The 24,699-nt window shown below is 49.9% G+C and overlaps 1 protein-coding gene across 1 annotated transcript in view; it reads right to left on the bottom strand.

The window, feature by feature from the left end:
- LOC138520542 (E3 ubiquitin-protein ligase TRIM11-like) overlaps positions 1–23,432 on the bottom strand; it is a 76,245-nt gene extending 52,813 nt beyond the window's left edge. The window contains exon 1 of the mRNA XM_069632886.1: positions 22,709–23,432. Coding sequence (XP_069488987.1) covers positions 22,709–23,122 — 414 coding nt within the window. The 5' untranslated portion in view covers positions 23,123–23,432. The remainder of the gene's footprint in view (positions 1–22,708) is intronic.
- Positions 23,433–24,699: the final 1,267 nt, after the last annotated feature.

Genomic DNA, 24,699 nt, shown 5'->3' with positions numbered 1-24,699 from the left:
GCTGCGCTAAAATGGCTGGCCCCAAAAAGTTCTCACGTGGCGCACTGGCTGCCTTTCAAAATGGTTAGAGCCTTGGAAACAATCGTCACAATTATAAGATCACCAAAAACGAAAAACCCCCAGAAATATGTTCCAGCTTTCCCAAAACCTGTGATTTTCCCCTTAAATATGAGGCAAGGGTAACAAGCTTTCCTACTTTAGCTTTGACCACCAAAACAATTCTCCAAATTAAGAGCCATCAAACATAGCTTTACAAGCTATCCTTCTATTAGGGGGAGAGGCGGCGTGTTGGGGAGGGGTGCTATTCTGACACATCCCAGAGGTTTGATGCTCGCTGATACACAGCACATATAAGCGCATGCATGCATGCACACATACACTTAGACACATATGTGCATGCATGCGTGCACACACATACGTGCACGCACGCAAATACACATGCATGCATGGACACAAGAGTTTCTTTGTGTGTGCTTAAACTCCTGTTGGAGTGCTGTCTGTTCCAAAACACAATTGTTTTGGAAGCCCCTTTGTTGGATCCCCTGCAGCTGTGTCTAGCAGTGAGGCAGGTCAGGCTGAAGTGTGTATCTATGGTGCAAGTGTGCTATGTTCCATGATAAGAGGAGGCCAATGATTAACGCAGGCAGCTGCATTATCACCTGTCTGGGCAAGCTCAATGCACGCAGTGTGGCGGTGAAAGAATCCTTGCACTGCCAGTGGCACCATTTCACCCAAATCACAAGAGGCGCAGAAGTGATGTCAAAGGCTCGTTCATGCCCAAGGACATCACAAAGGGATATCACACAGCCTTTACCTGAATCCAAAGGTGAGCACTCTGAGTGCTCTTAATATTACCCAGTCGCTTTTAATGCAGAAGAGATTATCCAACATTATTGTAAATGACTAGCTGCAAGGTTTCAATCGTCTGTATAATCTTCCAAGGAAAATATAAGCCCTTGTTTACAATTCTCACCGCATCCTCCTTTGAAACTTTGCACTCTCCTCTTTGCACCCTAGTGCCTATAAGTGCATAATGCAAAGAACACCAGTAAACGCCAAAACTATTGGCATTTCCAATGCTTGTTTTTAAATGTGACAGCAGCGATGCAAATTCTGATGCCTGATTGCATTTAAAGGTATCATAACAGGAGGGTGACCCTCAACTTCAGTAAGGCTCTGGGACTTCACAAGTTGTTCTGCACTGCCAGCCAGATCGTGACAGAAGGTTCCTGACTGGGGCAGTATTTCTTTATTTGCATTCATTAAATTGTGGAGAAGACAGCTTCACCCCGAAGTACTATACATGAAGCATATATTGGTACAGGGCAATACTAATTGTTGGTACTGTGACAGGATCCCCAGCCTGGTTGGACCCAGTGGCAGTAGGGGGAGGGTCCCCTGGTAACTTGGCCCTGGGCCCCAGCACTTGGCAGAGGACAGTCACATTGGGCCTCATCACAGCCTTGGCGTATCCTGCCAGTAAATGCGCTGGGATACCGCTAACACAAATAGCGTTACTGCAACTCGGTCCGGCGCTATTAGCTCCAGATCCCAATGTGTGGTAAAGCTGTTACTCCCCATTTTTTGTAGACTCCATAGTCGGTAGTATTAGTGCCACGGTAATAGTGCCACAAATGGGTGGAAAGGGGAGAATTTTACCTCCAGCAAAAAAGCTGGAGGTAAACCTCCCACTTTCTGCCCAAACTCGGGATTGGGCAGAGTGGTAATGCGACAGAAATAGCGTTACTGCTGCATTTGTGCCGCTCCACTCAACACCTGATGAGGCTCATTGTCTCACAACAGTGCTGTCATAAGCTCCTCTCCTGGCGTACCCCATTGACCCATGTGGATAAGGCCACCCGGCCTCTGATCTAGACCTTCACAATAATCTATATGCCAATAGAACGACTTCCGCTTCATCAGAGAGAGAGTATAAAGCTCAACTTACAGAGACCCAAGTCTCCCACATGCAAATGAAATACATTGGGCCTCATTACAAGTATGGCGGTCCAGAAATAAGGGTGCTGGTAGCAATGTACCAGCACCCTTTCCGGACCTCCACACTATGAGAATGCCGGTAGGGGGATGGATCTCCCGGCAGGTCTGATCTCCCAGGAAATCTTGCCCCTACCGGCATGTCTCTCACGGAAGCACTGGCACTGTTGGCAACGGTGCCACTGCTTCCATGCCCCCATTCCCGTGGAGTCCTATGGGACTGCACGAGAATGGGGATTTACACTTTACGCCGCCTGACATCCCGGGATGCCGAGACTTGTTATGTCCTGGTGGTACCGGGATGTCAGGCAGTGGAAACAATGTTACGACTCCAGCGGCAACCCACCGGTAGCACCGGCAGGTTACCCATTGGGCCTCATTATACATTGGCTGGTGCAGTAATAATATGCCGCTATTAACATATACCGGCACCTTACCGCACCGGCCAACTAAAAGTTTGCCGGTAGGGTGGAGGAATTACCGGCACCCATATTACTGGTGCCAGTAATACTGGCAAATCTCCCCCATGGAGTCCAATGGGACTCCATGGAATGGGGATTTACCACCAACACCGGCACTTGTAATCCAGCAGTTACACCGCTGGACAGAGTGCCGGTATCAGTACATTTACCTTTAAGGAAGCACGTTTCCATACGGTCAACAAAGGTTAGTAAGAGCAGTGCTACTATATCTAGTTTGCCGGGTACACCAACACAACTCTACGAATGTCTGCAGCGAACACCACGGTTCTCCGAAAACCTTGTGTCAAGGCGGCAACTCTCTCTGTGTGGAGACACCCGTACAGAAACCCACACTCCAGTCCTAGATGTGCTCAGGGAAGTTAGACAATCCCAGCCCTGACTCAATCAGCACTGACAGGTGCTGACTCTCAGACTAAGAGAGGAGGAGCCCCCCCTCACCCGTGGCACCACCTGGACCAACGCGCGCTCATCTCCGCGCACGAAGCCTCGCAGCGGTGCACCTCAGCACAAGCACGGGAAGAAGCCTTCCCTTCATCCAGGAAAGTTACTCTCCCTCGACCCGATCCCGTGCACCACGGCCGCAGCACCCGGATAAGAGGCCCGCAGCAGCCATACAAAGATGGCCGCCATGTTCTCATCGGAGAACAGCTGTTCCCTCCACTCCCCGCCCAGCACAGCTGATTGGCCACGCGCCATTATTTTTGTTGCAGACCTGAACCGGAGGCGGAAGCCGGCCGCTCCAGCAAGGGCCGCAACATTAAGGGCCTGTCTGCGCCTGTCCGCGGCGGTCCCGCAAGGGAACCGCAATAAACTTTGGAAGGCAATATACCATATTTCACCGCCAGCCCCAGGAAGTCCTTGACGTGAACTGTAAGTAAAATGCACACTGTCAATCAGGAGAAAGACTGCTGAGCCACTCTACGTGCCACTGGTGCACCTGACATGCTCAAACAAAAGGATTCATAGAAAATGAGGTGCCCCTTGCAGTTTCTCTATAACTGCCCTGTTAACTACACCAGCATAGACTGCTATTCCACTCTTAACTGATTGGAGTGCACTCTGGAAACCAATGCTTGATAATTACTTAAAAACTACACCCAGCCACTGCTTGTCACTCAACAGTGTTGCCCATGCCTAGCCATTGTTGCCTATACCTAGCCACTGTGCTGCCCATGCCTAGCCATTGTTGCCTATACCTAGCCACTGTGTTGCCCATGCCTAGCCACTGTGTTGCCCATGCCTAGCCTTTGTTGCCTATACCTAGCCACTGTGTTGCCCATGCCTAGCCTTTATTGCCTATACCTAGCCACTGTGTTGCCCATGCCTAGCCTGTGTTGCCTATACCTAGCCACTGTGTTGCCCATGCCCAGCCTTTGTTGCCTATACCTAGCCACTGTGTTGCCCGTGCCTAGCCACTGTGTTGCCCATGCCTAGCCTTTGTTGCCTATACCTAGCCACTGTGTTGCCCATGCCCAGCCTTTGTTGCCTATACCTAGCCACTGTGTTGCCCATGCCTAGCCTTTATTGCCTATACCTAGCCACTGTGTTGCCCATGCATAGCCACTGTATCGCATATGCCCAGCCAAATGAGTGGTGCCCTACCCAAAACTGATAGCTGACTGTTGCCCGGTGCCCTCTCACCATGGCCAACACCACACCCCCACCCTCCACACTCATCCCCCCACGCCTTTCCTTCCATCCTTCTTCACCAAACCCACTTATCTCAAGATTAGCCCTCGCACGACGCGCCCTAGAGCCACTAACTCCAGAAATCAAATACTAGGCCTCCGCTCCAGACCCGCACCACAAACCCCACCAGCAAAGACTGAAAACAAACCTACCTCCAAACACCACAAAATGAACAATACCAAGAAGGCAGCCAAAGGGTGGACTACCACCCCACCGCCACGCCCAGACCTACAATGTGCGCTAATTAATGCCAGATCCCTCCCTGCCCACGTCAGAGAAATTCATGACCTTCTTACCAACCTCGACCTTGACATTCTCGCAATCATCGAAACTTGGCTACACAATGCCGCAGGGCCAGCTATCTCCCTAGCGATCCCATCAGGATATTCCATCCTTAGACAGGACAGAACACTGTCCATAGGTGGGGGGGTAGCCCTCATAGTCAAAGATCACCTAGAAATAAGACAACTCTCCCCCAAACTAGGGGAGAACGTAGACGCTCTATCGGCCAAGATCGCACTCTCTCCCAATACCACCATCACCTTTAATCTAGTATATCGCCCGCCAGGCCCTATACTGGACTTCCAGGATAACCTCTCACATCTGCTGGGGGAAAACCTTAAAACTACTACAAAGACTTAGGAGACCTTAATTTGGGACTCCACGACCTGAAAGATAGACCATCCATTACATTAGCACAAGCTCTCCAAGAAATGGGCTTTGAAAAAAAAGTACTCCATCCTACCCACAACAAAGGACGTACTCTTGACTGGATAGTCGACCATAACTGTGGCATCGACATCAGCTCCGTCACACCCACCCCCTGGTCCGACCACTTTCTCATTCATTTCCTCATCCCCACACCCAACAACTCGATAAAAAAACTCAAGCCTGCACCACCAGACTTAGCCAGAAGCGCCAAGAACCTCACCAAAGAAAACATTGCCCCTTACTTAGAGGCCCTCACTACCAAACTCCATGCCACACCAGACCCTGCTGCTCTGGCGGATAAGTACAAATACACCATTAGCACTGCCTTAGACATCATTGCACCTCTACAAAAGAAAAAATCAAAAAATACCAAACACTCAAATACTTGGTTCTCAGCAGAACTAAAAGAATTACGAACCAAAAAACGCAAAGCCCTAAACTTATGGCAAAGTGCGCCTAACGCAGCATCACTATCCGCCTACAAATCACTGGCCACCCAATACAAAAAAAGTATTATAGCAGCCAAATCCACATCCTACAATGAAAGAATCGCTAACGCCACTTCAGAATCTAAAGAGCTTTTCGCCATCTTCAAGGAACTATCCACGCCGGCCACCAAGTCTCAAGAGATTGTTAAGGACCAAGCCTGGTGTAACACCATACAGTGCGCCCTCATAAACAAAATTGAACTCCTACAAGCAAAAATCCTAGACCATCACACAAATCTCACTCAGCATATCTTATTAGCTTCCCATACGGAAACTATGACTGAGAATAAAAAGACAAATCCCTTTACTCCATTCAAATTTAGAGAAGTCTCAGAAAAAGAGGTAGTCGATATTGTTAACAGAATCAAACCCTCTAATTGCAAAGGCGACGCCTGCCCCGCTAAACTAATTAAAGACTGCGTAGAAACATTAGCCCCATTTCTCAAAACCTTCATCAATGCATCCTTCAATACAAACTCAGTCCCGACCAGCCTAAAAGAAGCCTGGGTGCGCCCTCTTCTCATAAAACCCACTCTAGATCCTGAAAACGCCAACAACTATAGACCCATCACAACCGTTGCCTTCCTGCTTATGATCCTCCACAAAATTGCCTACACACAAATACAGCATTACCTGGAAGAAAATCGCATATTAGGAAAAAGGCAATCGGATTTCCGCCTGGGACATGGGACCGAATCGGCCCTACTAGATCTCAAAATCCAACTAAATGACATCATGGACAAAGGCAAACCTGCACTCCTGCTCCTGCTAGACCTATCTGCCACCTTTGACTTGGTCAATCACGATATTCTAGGCACGCAACTCAAAAATGAAGCCCACTTCTCACCAGAAGCCATCTCATGGGTCAAATCATTCCTCGAAGGTCGACTCATGAAGGTCTTTTCTGACTCGGCCAGCGCTAACCCTACCACTATCCATTGTGGCGTCCCACAAGGGTCCTGCACCGCCCCTACCTTATACAACATCTTCACCCTCCCACTGTTCAATGACCTGGACTGTCGTCACATAGCTTACACAAATTATGCTGATGACACGTAAGTCCTGCTCCCTCTCACAGGGATCTATGAACATGACGCAGCAGCATTAACCAAGATCTATAAAGCCATCCAAACCTGGATGGCAGCCAACGGCCTCTGCCTAAACGGGGACAAAACAGAGATCCTACTAGTTGGCAACAAAGAAACTCTAAACAAACTCCCACTGCGGTACAAATCCTTCAACATAGACAACTCCACCATCACAGTCTCCACTGCAGTTAAAACATTAGTAGTATACCTTGACTCCACTCTTTCCATGACACGACAAGTCAATGCCATAGCCTCCTCTGCTGCACATACCACCAAAGTAATCAACGCTGTCAAACCCTTCCTATCCACTAAAAACTTCCTGGCCATAGCCAGAGCCACAGTAGGCACCAAATTGGATTACTGCAACGCTCTCTTCCGAGGTACGTCTGCACAAAACCTAAAAACAATGCAAGTAACACAAAACAATGCCCTAAGAGCAGCCCTAAGCATCCCTAAAAGGGAGCACATCTCTCAAGCCAGGAAAGAAGCTCACTGGCTACCCATAAAAGAAAGGATACTATTCAAATCCATGGCCATCACCCACAGATGCATCTCTGCCAAGGCTCCCCCCTATCTTTCTGAAAGAATCACTCTTAACTCATCCATCAGACCCACCAGGTCACATTTGACGAACCAGATATATGTACCCACATTCAAAAGAAGCAAAGCCGGTGGGTCTAGCTTTCAACACCTAGCACCTAAAAATTGGAACGCACTCCCTACCGCGCTAAGGAACGAAAACTCATACCAAGCCTTCCGTAAAGTACTTAAAACCACGCTGTTTAACTAACTCTATCCTATCCTACTGTACTTAATTAAGCACAACTGTAAGTATATATGCATGAATGCTCTGCACTGTATCTGTATTTACTCCATGTATGCCTGTAACAAGTAAGTTTGCTTTCAGCGCCACGATGCCCATGGGCAGATGTGCGCTATACAAATCCAAATAAATAAATAAATAAGACCCACTCTTGAGAGCAGAGGTAAGTCGGTATAAGTACAGTCGGCCCAGAGGCTCAACTTTGGAGGAGGACGGAAATGTGAGAGCAAAGGGAGAACTAGAGACTGAAGAGGCAGATGATTCTGGAGAGATGGTGGCCATAGAGTGCAAGAGGCAGTGATAACATCATGGTTGATAGGTGGAGAGCAGAAGTATATGGTGGTAGCGGGAGTGATGCAACAGGGGGTGAAAACAAGAGTGGTGGAGAATGAGCAGAATGAGGTGATCATAGCGGGACAGATCCAGGAGGGAGTGATACAATGAGTGGCAGAGACCAAACAGAAGATGGTGGTCCTGGGGCAGATCTTGGAGTAGGTGATCACAAGAGTGATGGAAAGTGAGCAGGGGTAGGTGGTGGTAGTGGGACAGTGCAGATACATGTGAGGTGGTAACATCAAGAATGAAGAGTGAGCAGGAGCAGGTGGTGGCAGCACAGATCCAAGAGGAAGTCGTAACATAAGGGAAGGAGAGTGAGCAGGAGCAGGTCGTGGCAGCAGCAGTAGAGATCCAAGAGGAAGTCGTACTTAAGGGAAGGCGAGCGAGCAGGAGGAGGTGGTGGCAGCAGCAGTTCAGATCCAAGAGGAAGTCGTACATAAGGGAAGGAGAATGGGCAGGAGGAGGTGGTTGCAGCAGCAGTACAGATCCAATAGGAAGTATAAGGGAAGGAGAGTGAGCAGGAGGAGGTGGTGGCAGCAGCAGTACAGATCCAAGAGGAAGTATAAGGGAAGTAGAGTGAGCATGAGCAGGTGGTGGCAGCAGCAGTACAGATCCAAGAGGAAGTATAAGGGAAGGAGAGTGAGCAGGAGGAGGTGTTGGCAGCAGCAGTACAGATCCAATAGGACGTTGTAACATAATGGAAGGAGAGCGAGCAGGAGGAGGTGGTGGCAGCAGCAGTACAGATCCAATAGGAAGTTGTAACATAATGGACGGAAAGCGAGTAGGAGGAGGTGGTGGCAGCAGCAGTTCAGATCCAAGAGGAAGTCGTACATAAGGGAAGGAGAATGGGCAGGAGGAGGTGGTTGCAGCAGCAGTACAGATCCAATAGGAAGTATAAGGGAAGGAGAGTGAGCAGGAGGAGGTGGTGGCGGCAGCAGTACAGATCCAAGAGGAAGTAGTTCATAAGGGAAGGAGAGCGAGCCGGAGGAGGTGGTGGCGGCAGCAGCAGTAAAGATCCAAGAGGAAGTCGTACATAAGGCAAGGAGAGGGAGGAGGTGTTTGCAGCAGCAGTACAGATCCAAGAGGAAGTCGTAACAAAAGGGGAGGAGAGTGAGCAGGAGGGGGTGGTGGCAGCAGCAGTACAGATCCAAGAGGAAGTAGTACATAAGGGAAGGAGAGCAAGCAGGAGGAGGTGGTGGCAGCAGCAGTACAGATCCAAGTAGAAGTCGTAACATAAGGGGAGGAGAGTGAGCAGGAGGGGGTGGTGGCAGCAGCAGTACAGATCCAAGAGGAAGTCGTACATAAGGGAAGGAAAGCAAGCAAGAGGAGGTGGTTGCAGTAGCAGTACAGATCCAAGAGGAAGTCGTACATAAGGGAAGGAGAATGAGCAGGAGGAGGTGGTTGCAGCAGCAGTACAGATCCAAGAGGAAGTCATAAATAAGGGAAGGAAAGCCAGCAGGAGGAGGTGGTGGCAGCAGCAGTACAGATCCAAGAGGAAGTCGTAACATAAGGGAAGGAGAGTGAGCAGGAGGAGGTGGTTGCAGCAGCAATACAGATCCAAGAGGAAGTTGTACATAAGGGAAGGAAAGCAAGCAAGAGGAGGTGGTTGCAGCAGCAGTACAGATCCAAGAGGAAGTCGTACATAAGGGAAGGAGAGCAAGCAGGAGGAGGTGGTGGCAGCAGCAGTACAGATCCAAGTAGAAGTCGTAACATAAGGGGAGGAGAGTGAGCAGGAGGGGGTGGTGGCAGCAGCAGTACAGATCCAAGAGGAAGTCGTACATAAGTAAGGAAAGCAAGCAGGAGGAGGGGGATGCAGCAGCAATACAGATCCAAGAGGAAGCCGTAACATAAGGGAAGCAGAGTGAGCAGGAGGAGGTGGTGGCAGAAGCAGTACAGATCCAAGAGGAAGTCATTCATAAGGGAAGGAGAGCGAGCAGGAGGAGGTGGTGGCAGCAGCAGTACAGATCCAAGAGGAAGTAGTTCATAAGGGAAGGAGAGCGAGCCGGAGGAGGTGGTGGCGGCAGCAGCAGTAAAGATCCAAGAGGAAGTCGTACATAAGGCAAGGAGAGGGAGGAGGTGTTTGCAGCAGCAGTAGAGATCCAAGAGGAAGTCGTAACAAAAGGGGAGGAGAGTGAGCAGGAGGGGGTGGTGGCAGCAGCAGTACAGATCCAAGAGGAAGTCGTACATAAGGGAAGGAAAGCAAGTGGGAGGAGGTGGTTGCAGCAGCAGTACAGATCCAAGAGGAAGTCATAAGGGAAGGAGAGCGAGCAGGAGGGGGTGGTGGCAGCAGCAGAGATCCAAGAGAAAGTCATAACATAAGGAAAGAAGAATGAGCAGGAAGGGGTGGTGGCAGCAGCAGTACAGATCCAAGAGGAAGTCGTACATAAGGGAAGGAGAGCGAGCAGGAGGATGTGGTGGCAGCAGCAGTACAGATCCAAGAGGATGTCCTAACATAAGGGAAGGAGAGCGAGCAGGAGGAGGTGTGGCAGCAGCAGTACAGCTCCAAGAGGAAGTTATAACATAAGGGAAGGAGAGCGAGCAGGAGGGGATGGTGGTAGCAGCAGTACAGATCTATGAGGAAGTCGCAACATAAGGGAAGGAGGGTGAGACGAAGGAGGTGGTGGCAGCAGCAGTACAGATCTATGAGGAAGTTGTTCATAAGGCAAGGAGAGCGAGCAGGAGGAGGTGGTGGCAGCAGCAGTACAGATCCAAGAGGAAGTCGTACATAAGGGAAGGAAAGCGAGCAGGAGGAGGTGGTTGCAGCAGCAGTACAGATCCAAGAGGAAGTCGTACATAAGGGAAGGCGAGCAAGCAGGAGGAGGTGGTGGCAGCTGCAGTACAGATCCAAGACCCAGGCGTAACCTAAGGGAAGGAGGGGGAGAAGAAGGAGGTGGTGGCAGCAGTAGTACAGATCCAAGAGGAAGTAGTACATAAGGGAAGGAGAGCAAATAGAAGTAGGTTGGGGAATCAGGAGGGATCTGAAAGGAGGTTATAACATGAGGAGGAGAGTGTGAATCGAAGGGCGTGGCGGTAATAGGGGAGCCCCAGGACAACATTACAGCATTGAGAGTGGAAATTGGACATACGGAGGCGGTGGGAAACTCAAAAGCGGAAAGGAAACAGAAAAAGGTGGTAGCTGGGAAAGTCTAGGAATTGGAGTGAGTGGCATTGGGCCTCATCATGAGTTGGGCGGTATCCCGGCAGTAATTGCACCGGGATACCGCCCAACGCAAATAGCATAACCATTACTCGGTCCGGTGCTATTAGTGCTGGATCACGAGTTGCAGTCTGGCTGTAATTCCCCATTGGGTTGATTGGACCCAATGGGGGTCATATGGCGCTATTAGCGCCGAAAATAGGCAGTAAGGGGAAATGTTTACCTCCAGCAAGAAGCTGGAGGTAAAACTCCTACTTAACACCCAACTCATGATTGGGCAGACCCTTCAATGCGGCGGTGATAGCGTTACCACCGCATTTAAGGGCTACAGCCCAACTCATGATGAGGCCCATTGCCAGGTTCCACACAGAGAGGAAGTGGCGAAAATCAGAAGTGGAGAGGATGAGGAAGACCCTATGTACCAGGGACTAGTGCACACTCAAAGGTCCAAGAGTGACATATAAACAGTCAGGTCAGATGGAGAGATTGGCACACAGTTGGTAGGAAGGCCACAAAGAAGGGCAAAGATGGAGAGAGAAAAAGAGAGAGAGATAGACTCCAGGACCTAGAGAGCGAGCTTAGGAAGGGTCGGCAGGCCAGGTCGGCCCTAGGCTGGCCCAGATGGTGGAAGGAGAAGCAAGACCTGAGCAGGGAGGTTACTGTTACCTTAGAGAAGGGAAAAGAAAAACAGTCTAGAGTGTGGCCAGTCCAACCCAGAGACTTCTCTCCAGCTCCCGGCTGGTAGTGACCGTGGACCAGTCCACTTGCAGAACTTGGTTCCAGAGTGAGTCTTGGGCAACGAGACCTGGGAATCCCTCAATCACAGGAGAAGACGTTTGGGAGCCCCATAAACCAACAACACCAAAGTGGGGATACAAAGCAACCCCCGAAGAAATGCACAGACTCAAACCTTTGCTTCAGGGGGGGCCGGATGCTGAAACTCCCACTCAGCGGGAAAAGACAGTTCCTTGGGAGGAGACCATCATGACATGTGTTCTCATTCTACTGATAATTTCTTCTGGGAAGTTCCCCTTTTGCATGTGGCCCTTATTTGTACATAGTCCCCTAAATACATCTTTCTTGGGAACAGGATGTCACGGAGTGGGCGATGGAGCCAGAACATGTGGATATATACGGAGAAGCGATGGAAGACACTTACATGATAAACATATACAGGGGGTGGGTGAGGAATGGGGGAGGTTGTGCAGGAAGCAAAGCTTACTGCTTTGTTAAGAGGAGCAATGTAGGACCGTGTAAACCCACGCGGACCCTGAAGCAGCAATCCACCCTACTGACGCGTAGAGTGGAGGTAAGTGTTTAGTGGAGTAGAAGGTATGATGGGGATGGGTTTTCCAGATGTTCAGCAGATGGGGCCATGCAGTCGTGGTTGTGGCAGCAATGAATGTTTGAAGTTTGAAGTTGCTGTCAAAAGGGAACCCCACATTGCAAGCCAAGGGGGATGGGGTACGGTGATCAGGTGGAAATCTGAGCGGAGGTGTGATGTGGGAGACCAAGCGATAGATCACATTGAAATGGCAGAGAGACATAGATGGTAATGTAAGCAGGTGGTTCTGGGATGAAGAAGGAGAAGGTGAATATTTCATCGGCAGAAAGATGACATGAGAAGCCGATGGAGGAGGTCATTCGCCAAGAGAGGCGACATACAAGGGGAAGTGGAAGAAGCAGAAGACAGACCCTTGAGGGACCCTACAGGGTAGGGGGCAAAGAAGTGCAGAGTTCCAGGAGATGAAGTAGATGTTCTCAGACAGGAAGGCCTCCTGGAAACCCAGATGGGAGGAAGTCTGGTGGAGAGGTGAGTGATTGACAGCATTACATTCATAAGAGAATGTGGAGGGTGAGAGTGAACGGCATCAGGAGTAGAGGTGATAACGCAGGGGTTGGGGACGAGCTCCATTTGCAGGTAGATTTAGCTACAGGAGCCAGATCGGAGGGTGTAGCTGTGTCCATTAGCTTCTACGTATTCAGTGACGCAGTTGCAGGGCATTGGAGCAGTGGGTGGAAGGCTGATATGAGGATATGCTTGTTGAGATCGGCAGTAGACTTCAAGATAGGTCTGACAGTAACCATATTAAAACAGCCTGGGATGTTGACAATGGAAAGAGACAGGTTGAAGGGAGACGACAGGAGCACTCCAGGAAGCCAATTCCTTGAATATCTGTGGGGTAATGGGGACAGTAGAAGCAAAGGATGGGATGTCACACCAGCAGTGGGATACCAGTTCATCCAGAGAGGTGGGAGGGAAGTTCACAATAGAGGGACAGTGTGGGTGGCAATGGTGTGATGTAGAACAGAAGCGAGGGGGAGAAAGCCAGACAGTTGGGGTCTCGCATACCTTGCATATCTTGTAGGAGAAGAAGCTAGCAAAGTCATTGGCTGAAAGAGGAGAAGGAGTGGAGTTAAGGGGTTGAACGTGGATTTGTGGGACATGCTTAGCTTATAAGCGAGAGAAGATCAGCCAGCAGTGCCGCACCATTCAAAAGCAACTTGACAACTTGCTCATGGCGACCTTGCCAAGGAGAAGGGGCAGCCACTATCAACGGTGTACCCATGACCTCCAAGACGGGGACGACAGAAGCTTGAGTCTGACTACACACACAATCCTGCATGCAATAGACTCATCACAAGCACTCTATTCCCTCCTGGAGCAGCGAAGCTTGTGCCTGACTCCACACACAATCCTGCATGCAATAGACTCATCACAAGCACTCTATTCCCTCCTGGAGCAGCAAAGTTTGTGCCTGACTCCACACACAATCCTGCATGCAATAGACTCATCACAAGCACTCCATTCCCTCCTGGAGCAGCGAAGCTTGTGCCTGACTCCACACACAATCCTGCATGTAACAGACTCATCACAAGCACTGTATTCCCTCCTGGAGCAGCGAAGCTTGTGCCTGACTCCACACACAATCCTGCATGCAATAGACTCATCACAAGCAAAGCTTGTGCCTGAAAACACACACAATCCTGCATGCAATAGACTCACCACAAGCACTCTATTCCCTCCTGGAGCAGCAAAGCTTGTGCCTGACTCCTCACACAATCCTGCATGCAATAGACTCATCACAGGCGAAGCTTGTGCCTGACTCCACACACAATTCTGCATGCATAGACTCACCACAAGCACTCTATTCCCTCCTGGAGCAGCAAAGCTTGTGCCTGACTCCACACACAATCCTGCATGCAATAGACTCATCACAAGCACTCCATTCCCTCCTGGAGCAGCGAAGCTTGTGCCTGACTCCACACACAATCCTGCATGTAACAGACTCATCACAAGCACTGTATTCCCTCCTGGAGCAGCGAAGCTTGTGCCTGACTCCACACACAATCCTGCAAGCAATAGACTCATCACAAGCAAAGCTTGTGCCTGAAAACACACACAATCCTGCATGCAATAGACTCATCACAAGCACTCCATTCCCTCCTGGAGAAGTGAAGCTTGTGCCCGACTCCACACACAATCCTGCATGCAATAGACTCATCACAAGCAAAGCTTGTGCCTGACTCCACACATAATCCTGCATGCAATAGACTCATCACAAGCACTCTATTCCCTCCTGTAGCAGTGAAGCTTGTGCCCGACTCCACACACAATCCTGCATGCAATAGACTCATCACAAGCACTCTATTCCCTCCTGGAGCAGCGAATCGTGTGCCCGACTCCACACACAATCCTGCATGCAATAGACTCATCACAAGCAAACCTTGTGCCTGACTCCACACACAATCCTGCATGCAATAGACTCATCACAAGCACTCCATTCCCTCCTGGAGCAGTGAAGCTTCTGCCCGACTCCACACACAATCCTGCATGCAATAGACTCATCACAAGCAAAGCTTGTGCCTGACTCCACACACAATCCTGCATGCAATAGACTCATCACAAGCACTCTATTCCCTCCTGTAGCAGTGAAGCTTGTGTCTGACTCCACACACAATCCTGCATGCAATAGACTCATCACAAGCACTCTATTCCCTCCTGGAGCAGCGAAGCTTGTGCCTGACTCCACACACAATCCTGCATGCAATAGACTCATCACAAGCACTCCATTCCCTCCTGGAGAAGTGAAGCTTGTGCCCGACTCCACACACAATCCTGCATGCAATAGACTCATCACAAGCAAAGCTTGTAGCTGACTCCACACATAATCCTGCATGCAATAGACTCATCACAAGCACTCTATTCCCTCCTGTAGCAGTGAAGCTTGTGCCCGACTCCACACACAATCCTGCATGCAATAGACTCATCACAAGCACTCTATTCCCTCCTGGAGCAGCGAATCTTGTGCCCAACTCCACACACAATCCTGCATGCAATAGACTCATCACAAGCAAAGCTTGTGCCTGACTCCACACACAATCCTGCATGCAATACACTCATCACAAGCACTCTATTCCCTCCTGGATCAGCAAAGCTTGTGCCTGACTCCATACACAATCCTGCATGCAATAGACTCATCACAAGCACTCCATTCCCTCCTGGAGAAGTGAAGCTTGTGCCCGACTCCACACACAATCCTGCATGCAATAGACTCATCACAAGCACTTCATTCCCTCATGGAGCAGCGGACTAACAACCGGTTCCACCTAGGATATCCATGGAATCAGGTTTCAGGAGAGCCAAATCAAGTGACAATGCCACTGGAAGGTGCCAACATAAATACATAAATATTATAGTTTAGAATTGTTCGGTTTTGCAATTTCTAGTCATTCATAGGGCGCAATGTCTTCCGCCAAAGGATGTGCCAGTGCTGCGAAAAACAAGGGCAACTAGAGACATGTAACTCCTCAAATAATAATCATGCAGTGGGCATGCAGAAAAGCAAACAGCTGCCAGACTGGCAGTACAAAAAAGAGAGTAAAATTATAGTAATGATGTCAGTTCTGTATAGAGACCAACAAATAAATAATGGCAGTCTTGCTGCTGTCAGGGTACATCCATGATGGTGTTGCCCAAATATTGCCAGCATTTACCCCTGCGACGCCACAACTGTGAAGGCTTTGCCCCCAAATGACAGAATGTTCCCCTGCAAGGACAAAGCAGTTATGCCCCAAAAGGATGCCAGCATTTGCCTGTGGAAGTACACAGCGGTGATGGCTTTGCCCCAACATTCTATTCATAGACAAGGTAAAAAGACTTCTCTTCACTGCGGCCAACAATAGGTATTTATACTACGTCTATGCATAATATAATGGCATGGAAACCTCGCCTTGCATGCCTTTATCAGTAGTAAAAGGTGCTTACGGGGTATGTGGACTTTGTTTAAGAGCACTTTGTCAAATTGCAGCTCATTCCTGGAAGGTAGCATCACCATTTCAAAATGCGCTATAATTTGAGAAAAAGTATTCAAATAGTGCCCAAATACCAGGTGGAGACCATTTGAATGTTTGGAAACATCTGCCAGTTAGGTTTTTCAAATTGTTAGATTAAACATAGAGATCATAAATAGTAAAGCGACTTGTTTACTGTGATAAATGAAGGTCTTATGCAAGCCCACTCACCCCTTTCCACATCCGCGGGATAAGGGGAGTGCACATCATAAGATGGTGGCACCTTAAAATCAGAAATAGCCCCCCCTGCATACACACGGCCGGTTCCTATGGGAGCTTAAGGGGGCACAGCAGAGACCATTTCCCCACTCCTGGTGGTTCCTGATCCCCAGAAGAGGGTTCATTCTAAGACTCTCAAGTGTCATGCAGGCAGGAGCAGGGGCCACCACGGGGCACAGCAGAGACCATTTCCCCACTCCTGGTGGTGCTTGATCCCCAGAAGAGGGTTCATTTGAAGAGTCTGAAGTGTCATGCAGGCAGGGGCAGGGGCCACCGCTGTGTATACAGAGAGCAGAACAGGTGTGGCTGCCTGAGGCCCCAGGTGCACCCTACAGCCCTACCACAGAAGCTTGTGTCTGGACCTTCTTCCCACCTGCGCCCTTGCAGTAGATAAGGGGCCTGCATCCTCCAGCTCAGCAGATGCCTTGCACTACTCGTCCCATCCTGCATTACCATTGACTCTGCTGCCTAGGGCCAAAGGGAGGGAGTTTGACCCAGGCCCCGGGCCGCATGAAATGCGGAACGATAGAGGGTCTGGGAGTTTAGGCGCGGGGTGGGGGGAAAACGGCGCAAAGCATGGGGAGGGGCGTCCGAATGGCGCCACAAGAAACAAAGGCCCAGGAAGGGCAGGAAGCAGCACCTGGGTAGGTGCGAAATGTAACAGGAGGTCAGGGGGTAACCCGGCCGCCCCCAGGAAGGATCAAAAGGCCCGGGGGGTATAAGTAAGCCTGGAAAAGGAGAGACGGCACAAACCAGGTAAGAGCTCACCTCTCTCGGGTAGGCTCTTGGTACCTGGAGAAGGGAAAGGAAAAACGTTGCTCTTGCGGGCTCATGCGCTTTCGACCCTTCAAGAAGCGGAGCTCTTGCGGCGCTAGAGAATAGCACGACAACCGAGACATCACCGGAACGAGCAAGAGGGAGAGTCGTGGCAGTTGCCAGAACCAACAGAATTCAGACGAGAAAGATGGCGGATGGGAGAGCGAAGAGGGCCTGGGAATTCTCAGATTGGGCAAGAAAAGCAGAGAAAGAGTATGGAGCCCAATGGGTGCTAGAAGTAATGCAGAAAGAAGAAAGGGCGAAGGCAACATCACCCCTACTGTTCATCGAACACAGCAGCAGTGAGGGCGAGGAAGATGTGCCACAAGGACAGAAGAGGGGGAGAACGGAGTCGGTGAGAACGGAGGAGGAGACGGAGACGGTGGGCAAGAGAAAGAGAAAAGATAAAAAGAAAGGTTCTGTGAATAATAATGTTGGGAATAAAATAGTAAAGATGTTAAAAAATTGCGTCACGGTTTCGGGTAAGTCGCCCAGAACCAACGACAAAAAGAGCAGACGGGGGAAGAAAAACAGGGAAGAATGGTTGGGAAATTCGTCAGAGGAATCCAGCAGTGAGGATGAAGAAAGGGATCATCTAAAAGCTTGGGTAAAGTGGAAAAGAGTGGTGAGCAAGGAAAAGCGGAGTGGGGTAGGGGGGGCAGGGATAGAACCCGAGGAGGCCCCGGTCCATACCCCACAGGGGGCACCAGTTGAGCCCAAGGAAGTTCCGGTCCCGACACCGCAAGGGACACCAGTAATCCCAGTGTCACAAGGAGCGCCGGTTGTAGCGACGCTACAAAGCACGACGGTAGGCCCAAACATAGGGGCGGGGGCACCAACAACGGCGGTAACAGTAGAGAACGGGGCACCGCTCATGAAGAAGTATGGTAGACCAACCATGGGTAAGGACGCACAGGGCATGTCGATGAAAGCGATGGCTTGGTACATAAATGACAAAGTAAAGGGAAAAAATTTGGAGAAAGGAATTGATCGATATATTTACATTATTAGATTGTCAAAAGAGGGGGATGAATGTGGCAGTCGAAGACATGAAAGAAGATGAAAAGAGTTTACTCAAAAGGGGGCCAGTAGTTAGGAACTTCGATAATTGGATGTCGGCCTTTACTATAATGTCGACAATCATATTACAGAAATTCCCGGAAGATGGGGTAGCGTTAGTTGCTTACCAGCAGAGGGTGCTGAAGGTCCACGCAGCGTTTGGGGGGGACGCATGGCTAGAGTACGACCATGAGTTCCGAAAGGGGATGGACTGCTTCCCGGACATGGGCTGGGACGAAGAAAATTTCAACCTTTACATCTTTAATGTGCTGAAAGAAAAATGGGATTCCAAGGAGCGGAATACAGGCAGTCAGGAGAGAAGGCAGTACTGGCAGAGCAATTACAAGACAGATTACAGATATAGTAACCGAAGATACGATTCCAGCTACGACAGATACAGGGAACAGAGTTTTCGGAACTGAAATTTCGGGCCACAGAGAGGATGGCAGAGCAGCCTGGCCCCAACAACCCAAGGGGGGGGGGGCAGTGGGAGCCCGGGTACGGCTCGGACAGAACCAGGGCAATGCAGGAGCTTCGAAAAAGGGGTACCATGCAGCTGGGGTTGGAAATGCAAATTCAGCCACAAATGTGAGAAATGCAAGGGAGACCACAGCAGTTCCAGGTGTACGAGGGCTGCAGCTCCGAGCGGCTGAAGAGACGAGACATGGAAATAAGAACTGGAGCAGGAAAGGGGGTCGTGCCGGTAAAGATCGAGAGAATGAAAAAGTTGCTCCGAGATTACCCCAACCAAGTAGCGGCAGAGCAGATTAGGCGAGGCTTTAGTGCGGGGTTCAACATCCCGTTCACCGGCCAGGGAGCGCGAGACACTCCCAGGAATGAGGGAGTCCATGATGGTGCATTACCTAGATGATTTTTTATTGGTCGGCCCCAAAGAGGCAGACATGGGCAAGGTAACATTGGGCAAATGCGTAAAATAACGAGGGAGTGGGGCATTCCTCTGGCAGATGAGAAAACGGTGGGGGCCAAACACAGGTGATCCAGTATCTAGGCATAGAGAACAACTCAAACAAGGGGAGGTGTAGGATCCTAGAGGACAAAGTGACGGAGCTAAGCAAAACAATACAGGAGCTACGAGGAAGAAACAAGACAACCGTGAAGGAGTTACAAGCACGGGCAGGGAAACTGAACTGCGCAGGGAGAGGCATACCGCAGGGAAAAGTGTTCCAGAGAAGGATCGAGCCGAAGACAAGAGGTGCTACCAAAGGGCACCACAGGGTCAGGCGAGGAGGAGGAATCAAGAGAGACTAGAAGTCTGGCTTGAACGTTTGGTGAACTTCAAGGGTTAAAATGATATGACGCTCGCCAGTGAAGGAGGAAGGTAGAAGAGTGTTATTCACTGACGCAGCCGGTGGTTTTGGTTCGGGAGCAATACTGGGGAGAAAAAGGTGTGCAGATGAGTGACCGGAATCATGGCAGGTGGCGGAATCGACAAAGAACATAACGCTACTAGAGCTCTTCCCGATATGGGTCGCGTTATGGGCATGGGGGAAGGAGCTAGGCAATAAGGAGTTGGCGGTATGGTCGGTCAACATGGCATTAGTGCATGTGTTAAACAAGGGAAGTGCATCATGCATGTTAGTATTGGAATTGAGGAGGGCAATCACATTGGAAAGCCTGATGTTAAAATACATGCATAAGGGCGAGGCATATCGCAGGAGAGGGAAATATGGTGGCTGATGCAATCTCGCGTGTTCAGTGGGAGAGATGCAGAGAGCAGAGACCGGACGCCGACAAGGGAAAGACGCCCACGCCACGAAAGGCATGGGTCCCGTTGAAGGCACTAGAAAGGAAAGCAGGGTTGGCCTCAAGGGCGAATCAAAAGTGGTGGAAAAAGAGTGGGAAAGAAGAAAGGGGCAGCGACAGGCTGACCAGGAATGCCCTGACATACAAGACGGGTAAGCGGTACGCAAAGATGGTAAAAGATGTGTTGTTAAAAACAGGTGTAAAAGTGGTGGATGAAATATCAACGGAAAGATGGTAAAAGATGTGTTGTTGGAAACAGGTGTAAAAGTGGTGGATAAAAAAATCAATGGAAAGATGGTAAAAGATGGGTTGTTGGAAAAAAGGAAAGCACGGTTGGCCTCAAGGTCGACTCAAAAGTGGTGGAAAAAGAGTGGGAAAAAAGAAAGGGGCAGCGACGGGCCGACCAAGAATGCCCTGACATACAAGTCGGGTAAGCGGTACGCAAAGATGGTAAAAGATGTGTTGTTGGAAACAGGTGTAAAAGTGGTGGATGAAATATCAACGGAAAGATGGTAAAAGATGTGTTGTTGGAAACAGGTGTAAAAGTGGTGGATGAAATATCAGCGGAAAGAATTGGGGAATTCCTAGAAGGGGCATTTGCCAAGGGTAAAAAGAAAAAGCTGGGCAGCAGCGCATCTGGCGGCAGTGGCATATACCGCAAAAGTGGCGGACAGCGATAAGATAAAATATGCGATGAGGGGATGGGCAAAGCTAGAGGGGAAGAAGCCAGATGGCAGAAGGCCGGTCGAGTTTGGGGAAATTGATAATGGGCTAATTAATATATGCAGCAGCACATACGAAACTGGGCTGTTCAGGGCAGCATTCGTGCTGGCGTACTACGGGGCTTTCAGAATAGGGGAACTGGTGGTCAGGAATATGACAGCAGGAGACGGGCTGGCAAGGAAAGATATCAGTATGGGCGACAAGGGTATATCAATAATACTAAGGTAATCCAAGACAGACCAAACAGGGGAGGGAAATCACAATATGTTAAGAGATACAGAGGTGAATGAAGGCTACATGTCAGGAACACAATCACGTCATGGTGGGGCCTCCCGGGGATGCACTGGGCGGACATCCACGACAGGCTACCAGACCTGGTAGGTTACAGGGAACCCCCCCCAAGTACATGGTTATACATTTAGGGGGGAACGATCTGACGAGCGCAGACAGGGGGAAATTGCAAAGAGAGATCTGCGAGTCACTGCATAGCTTGGGTCGCGGCTGGTGGAAAAACAGATATTTTTATGTCAGAGATAATACCTAGAAGGACCTGGCAGGGGGCACAAAAGAGACATGCGATCGAGACAGCGAGAGAAAAGCGAAATAAATCAGTAGAGGAGTACTGCAAGAGTACAGGTCTACATGTCACAAGACATAGTTTACACCGGAGCAACCCGGATATGTTTCACCAAGATGGAGCGCGCCCATCAAAGGTTGGGATGGGGGTTTTACCGACAACATTTTTTAGGCACTCTGAGCAAGAGGCTGTAGGCAGGGGGCTTTTGGGGGGACCTGAGTGGGTGTAAAGGACACCCACTCAGGTGTGGCGGCATGTGCCCAGGAACGAAGGCTCAGGGATAACAAAGACTCAGAAGGAGCCTTGAGCGGCTTCGGCACTGGACACAATGTGCCCAAAAGCATATGTATATGTAATGTTTTGTTATAATGGATTTTCTGTAAGAAAAATAAAATGCCTACAGCCTACAAATTTTCCATACACACAAAGTTGTCTGTAATTTATTATTAGGTAGGAATCTGGTAAGAGCAGCAAGGTGAACCCACACTACTCAGCCTATGACCCAGGCCCCGGGCCGCATGAAATGCGGAACGATAGAGGGTCTGGGAGTTTAGGCGCGGGGTGGGGGGAAAACGGCGCAAAGCATGGGGAGGGGCGTCCGAATGGCACCACAAGAAACAAAGGCCCAGGAAGGGCAGGAAGCAGCACCTGGGTAGGTGCGAAATGTAACAGGAGGTCAGGGGGTAACCCGGCCGCCCCCAGGAAGGATCAAAAGGCCGGGGGGTATAAGTAAGCCTGGAAAAGGAGAGACGGCACAAACCAGGTAAGAGCTCACCTCTCTCGGGTAGGCTCTTGGTACCTGGAGAAGGGAAAGGAAAAACGTTGCCACCCAACCCACCCTGCAAATGAAACGGAAGAGGTGGGGGTGTGCAGGCAGGAGCCAGGACGACGAGTACTCCTTCGGTACACGGTACAAGATGGGGCAAAAGTGGAAGAAAGAACGCCGAGTACTCTTTCGGTACACGGTCTAAGGAAAGAAGGAATAGATCAAGAGGAAAGAACGCCGAGTACTCTTTCGGTACACGGTCTAAGGAAAGAAGGAATAAAACAAGAGGAAAGAACGCCGAGTACTCTTTCGGTACACGGTCCAAGAAACGTCGTAGGCGGCATGTGCCCAGGAACGAAGGCTCAGGGATAACAAAGACTCAGAAGGAGCCTTGAGCGGCTTCGGCACTGGACACAATGTGCCCAAAAGCATATGTATATGTAATGTTTTGTTATAATGGATTTTCTGTAAGAAAAATAAAATGCCTACGGCCTACAAATTTTCCATACACACAAAGTTGTCTGTAATTTATTATTAGGTAGGAATCTTGTAAGAGCAGCAAGGTGAACCCACACTACTCAGCCTAATGGTCCAAAACATCTGGAGAGCCACAGGTTGAATAGCCCCCTGTTGTAGCTTGCCCCCTCGCCACCCTCTTACCTTGTAGTCCTCATGGGCCTCCTTGATGGGACGCACACGGTGTTCCTTGTGTTCACGGGATTCCCTGCACACCAGGCAGATGAGTGTCTCATCCGTGTCACAGAAGAGTCGCAGGGCCTCTCCGTGTTCCCCACAGAGACTTCCTTCTAGAAGGCGTCCAAACTCCTCTTCCAGCCGCTGAACGCTTTCGGCCATGCTTGCCAAGCTCTTGTTTGGCTTTAGATTCTTCTTGTTGAATTTCTGTTTGCATTCTGGACAGGATATGGTTAAATCCGGCTGTTCCATGTATTTGGTGAGACAGGCGCGGCAGAAGTTATGCCCGCAGTCTATAATCACGGGGTCCTTGTAAAACTCCTGGCAGATGGAACAGAGCGCATCTTGCCGGAGGTCTGTGATAGGATGACGAGCCGCCATTGCTGTGCTGAGCTGTGCTGCAGTCCTACTCTGTGTCAGGGAAAGGGGGGTCTGTCAGAGGACGCTTAGCAGCCACTCCTGCGCTGAGCTACAGTCTAGAGACCCACTCTGTGTCAGGGAAGAGGAGGTCAGCTGTCAGAGGACGCTTAGCAGCCACTCCTGTGCTGAGCTACAGTCTAGAGACCCACTCTGTGTCACGGAAATGGAGGTCTGTCAGAGGACGCTTAGCAGCCACTCCTGTGCTGAGCTACAGTCTGGAGACCCACTCTGTGTCAGGGAAGGGGAGGTCAGCTGTCAGAGGACGCTTAGCAGCCACTCCTGTCCTGTGCTGAGCTACAGTCTAGAGACCCACTCTGTGTCAGGGAAGGGGAGGTCTGTCAGAGGACGCTTAGCAGCCAATCCTGTGCTGCGCCACAGTCTAGAGACCAACACAGTGAAAGGGACGTCTATCAGAGAACAAGCCCCACTCGGTGCCAGGGAGAGGGAGGTCTGTGCAAAGTCCCCACATACTGCAGGTGCCACGGGGTAGGAGTGGCTCCAGCACTAATAAAGATAAGGTCCCAAGGAAGAGGCGAGTACGAGCAAACAGGACAGAGGGCAACTGAAAGGAAGATAGTGGAGAAAACAAAATGGCGGCGCCGAGTGTGAGCAAAAGAGGCAGAGAAAGCTTCAGTGTAAATGAAAAAAGAAAAATACCAGGAAAGCAAGAGGGGAGGAAGGAAAGATAGAAGAGAAATAAGAAAAAGATGAAAGCAAATACACAAAGAATGACTGGAACAGAATATAAAGAAAATACATTATAGATGCAAATGCATAAGCCTTGCAGATATGCAGCGTACCTTCCACCTTTACTCCCTAAAAATAGGCAAATACTCCCAAAAGTATAAGATAGGGAGCACAAATACTCCTAACGAAAGATATGGAAGAGTGACCCCACACAGATCCACGGATATGTCTGAATCAGGGGCCCCAGCAGAGCAGGGCCACAGGACGGAGCTGTAATATTATTACAGCCGGATCTGAAGTGCAAATGTCAGGTAAAAATACACCTTATAACTGCATGAACTATTAGGTTCAAACCAGTATGGATTACAAGACGAAGCACTTTCTCTGCTTGAAAAATACCCCCGCTGTGAATGGGAATTACTTTTTTACATCCTAAAAAATCTTTTTATTCACACAAATAGGGAGTAGAGTACTCCCTTCTGTCCGAGCATTCCACGCATCAGAGTAATAATTCCAGTGCTCTACGCGACACAGACATGCATTTTACCTTAACCAGGACTGTGCCGCTGTCTGACACCGAAGTGGCTATCCCAGAAGTCTGTGCGCTACAGACATTCATTTTACCTGCAACAGGAATGCAAAGCGAAGCAGCGATCCCAGTGCTCTACATGCCACAGACATTTACAGGGTAATTCATTGAATGATTGTGCGCTGAAATCGGTGGCGCAAGCGTGAAAAAGGCAGCGCACGTGTGCAAAACGCACGCAAGCGATTCATGGATGGCACTGCGCATGGCTTACCTGGGAGCTGCGCCGATACCACGCTCACCTCACACATCACTGCAACATCCC

This window comes from Ambystoma mexicanum, chromosome 13, assembly GCF_040938575.1.
Source record: "Ambystoma mexicanum isolate Mex_15411 chromosome 13, UKY_AmexF1_1, whole genome shotgun sequence".
In the NCBI taxonomy this organism is placed as follows: domain Eukaryota; kingdom Metazoa; phylum Chordata; class Amphibia; order Caudata; family Ambystomatidae; genus Ambystoma; species Ambystoma mexicanum.
Note: the sequence above shows the minus strand (reverse complement) of the source record. Positions and strands in the feature narration are given on the sequence as shown.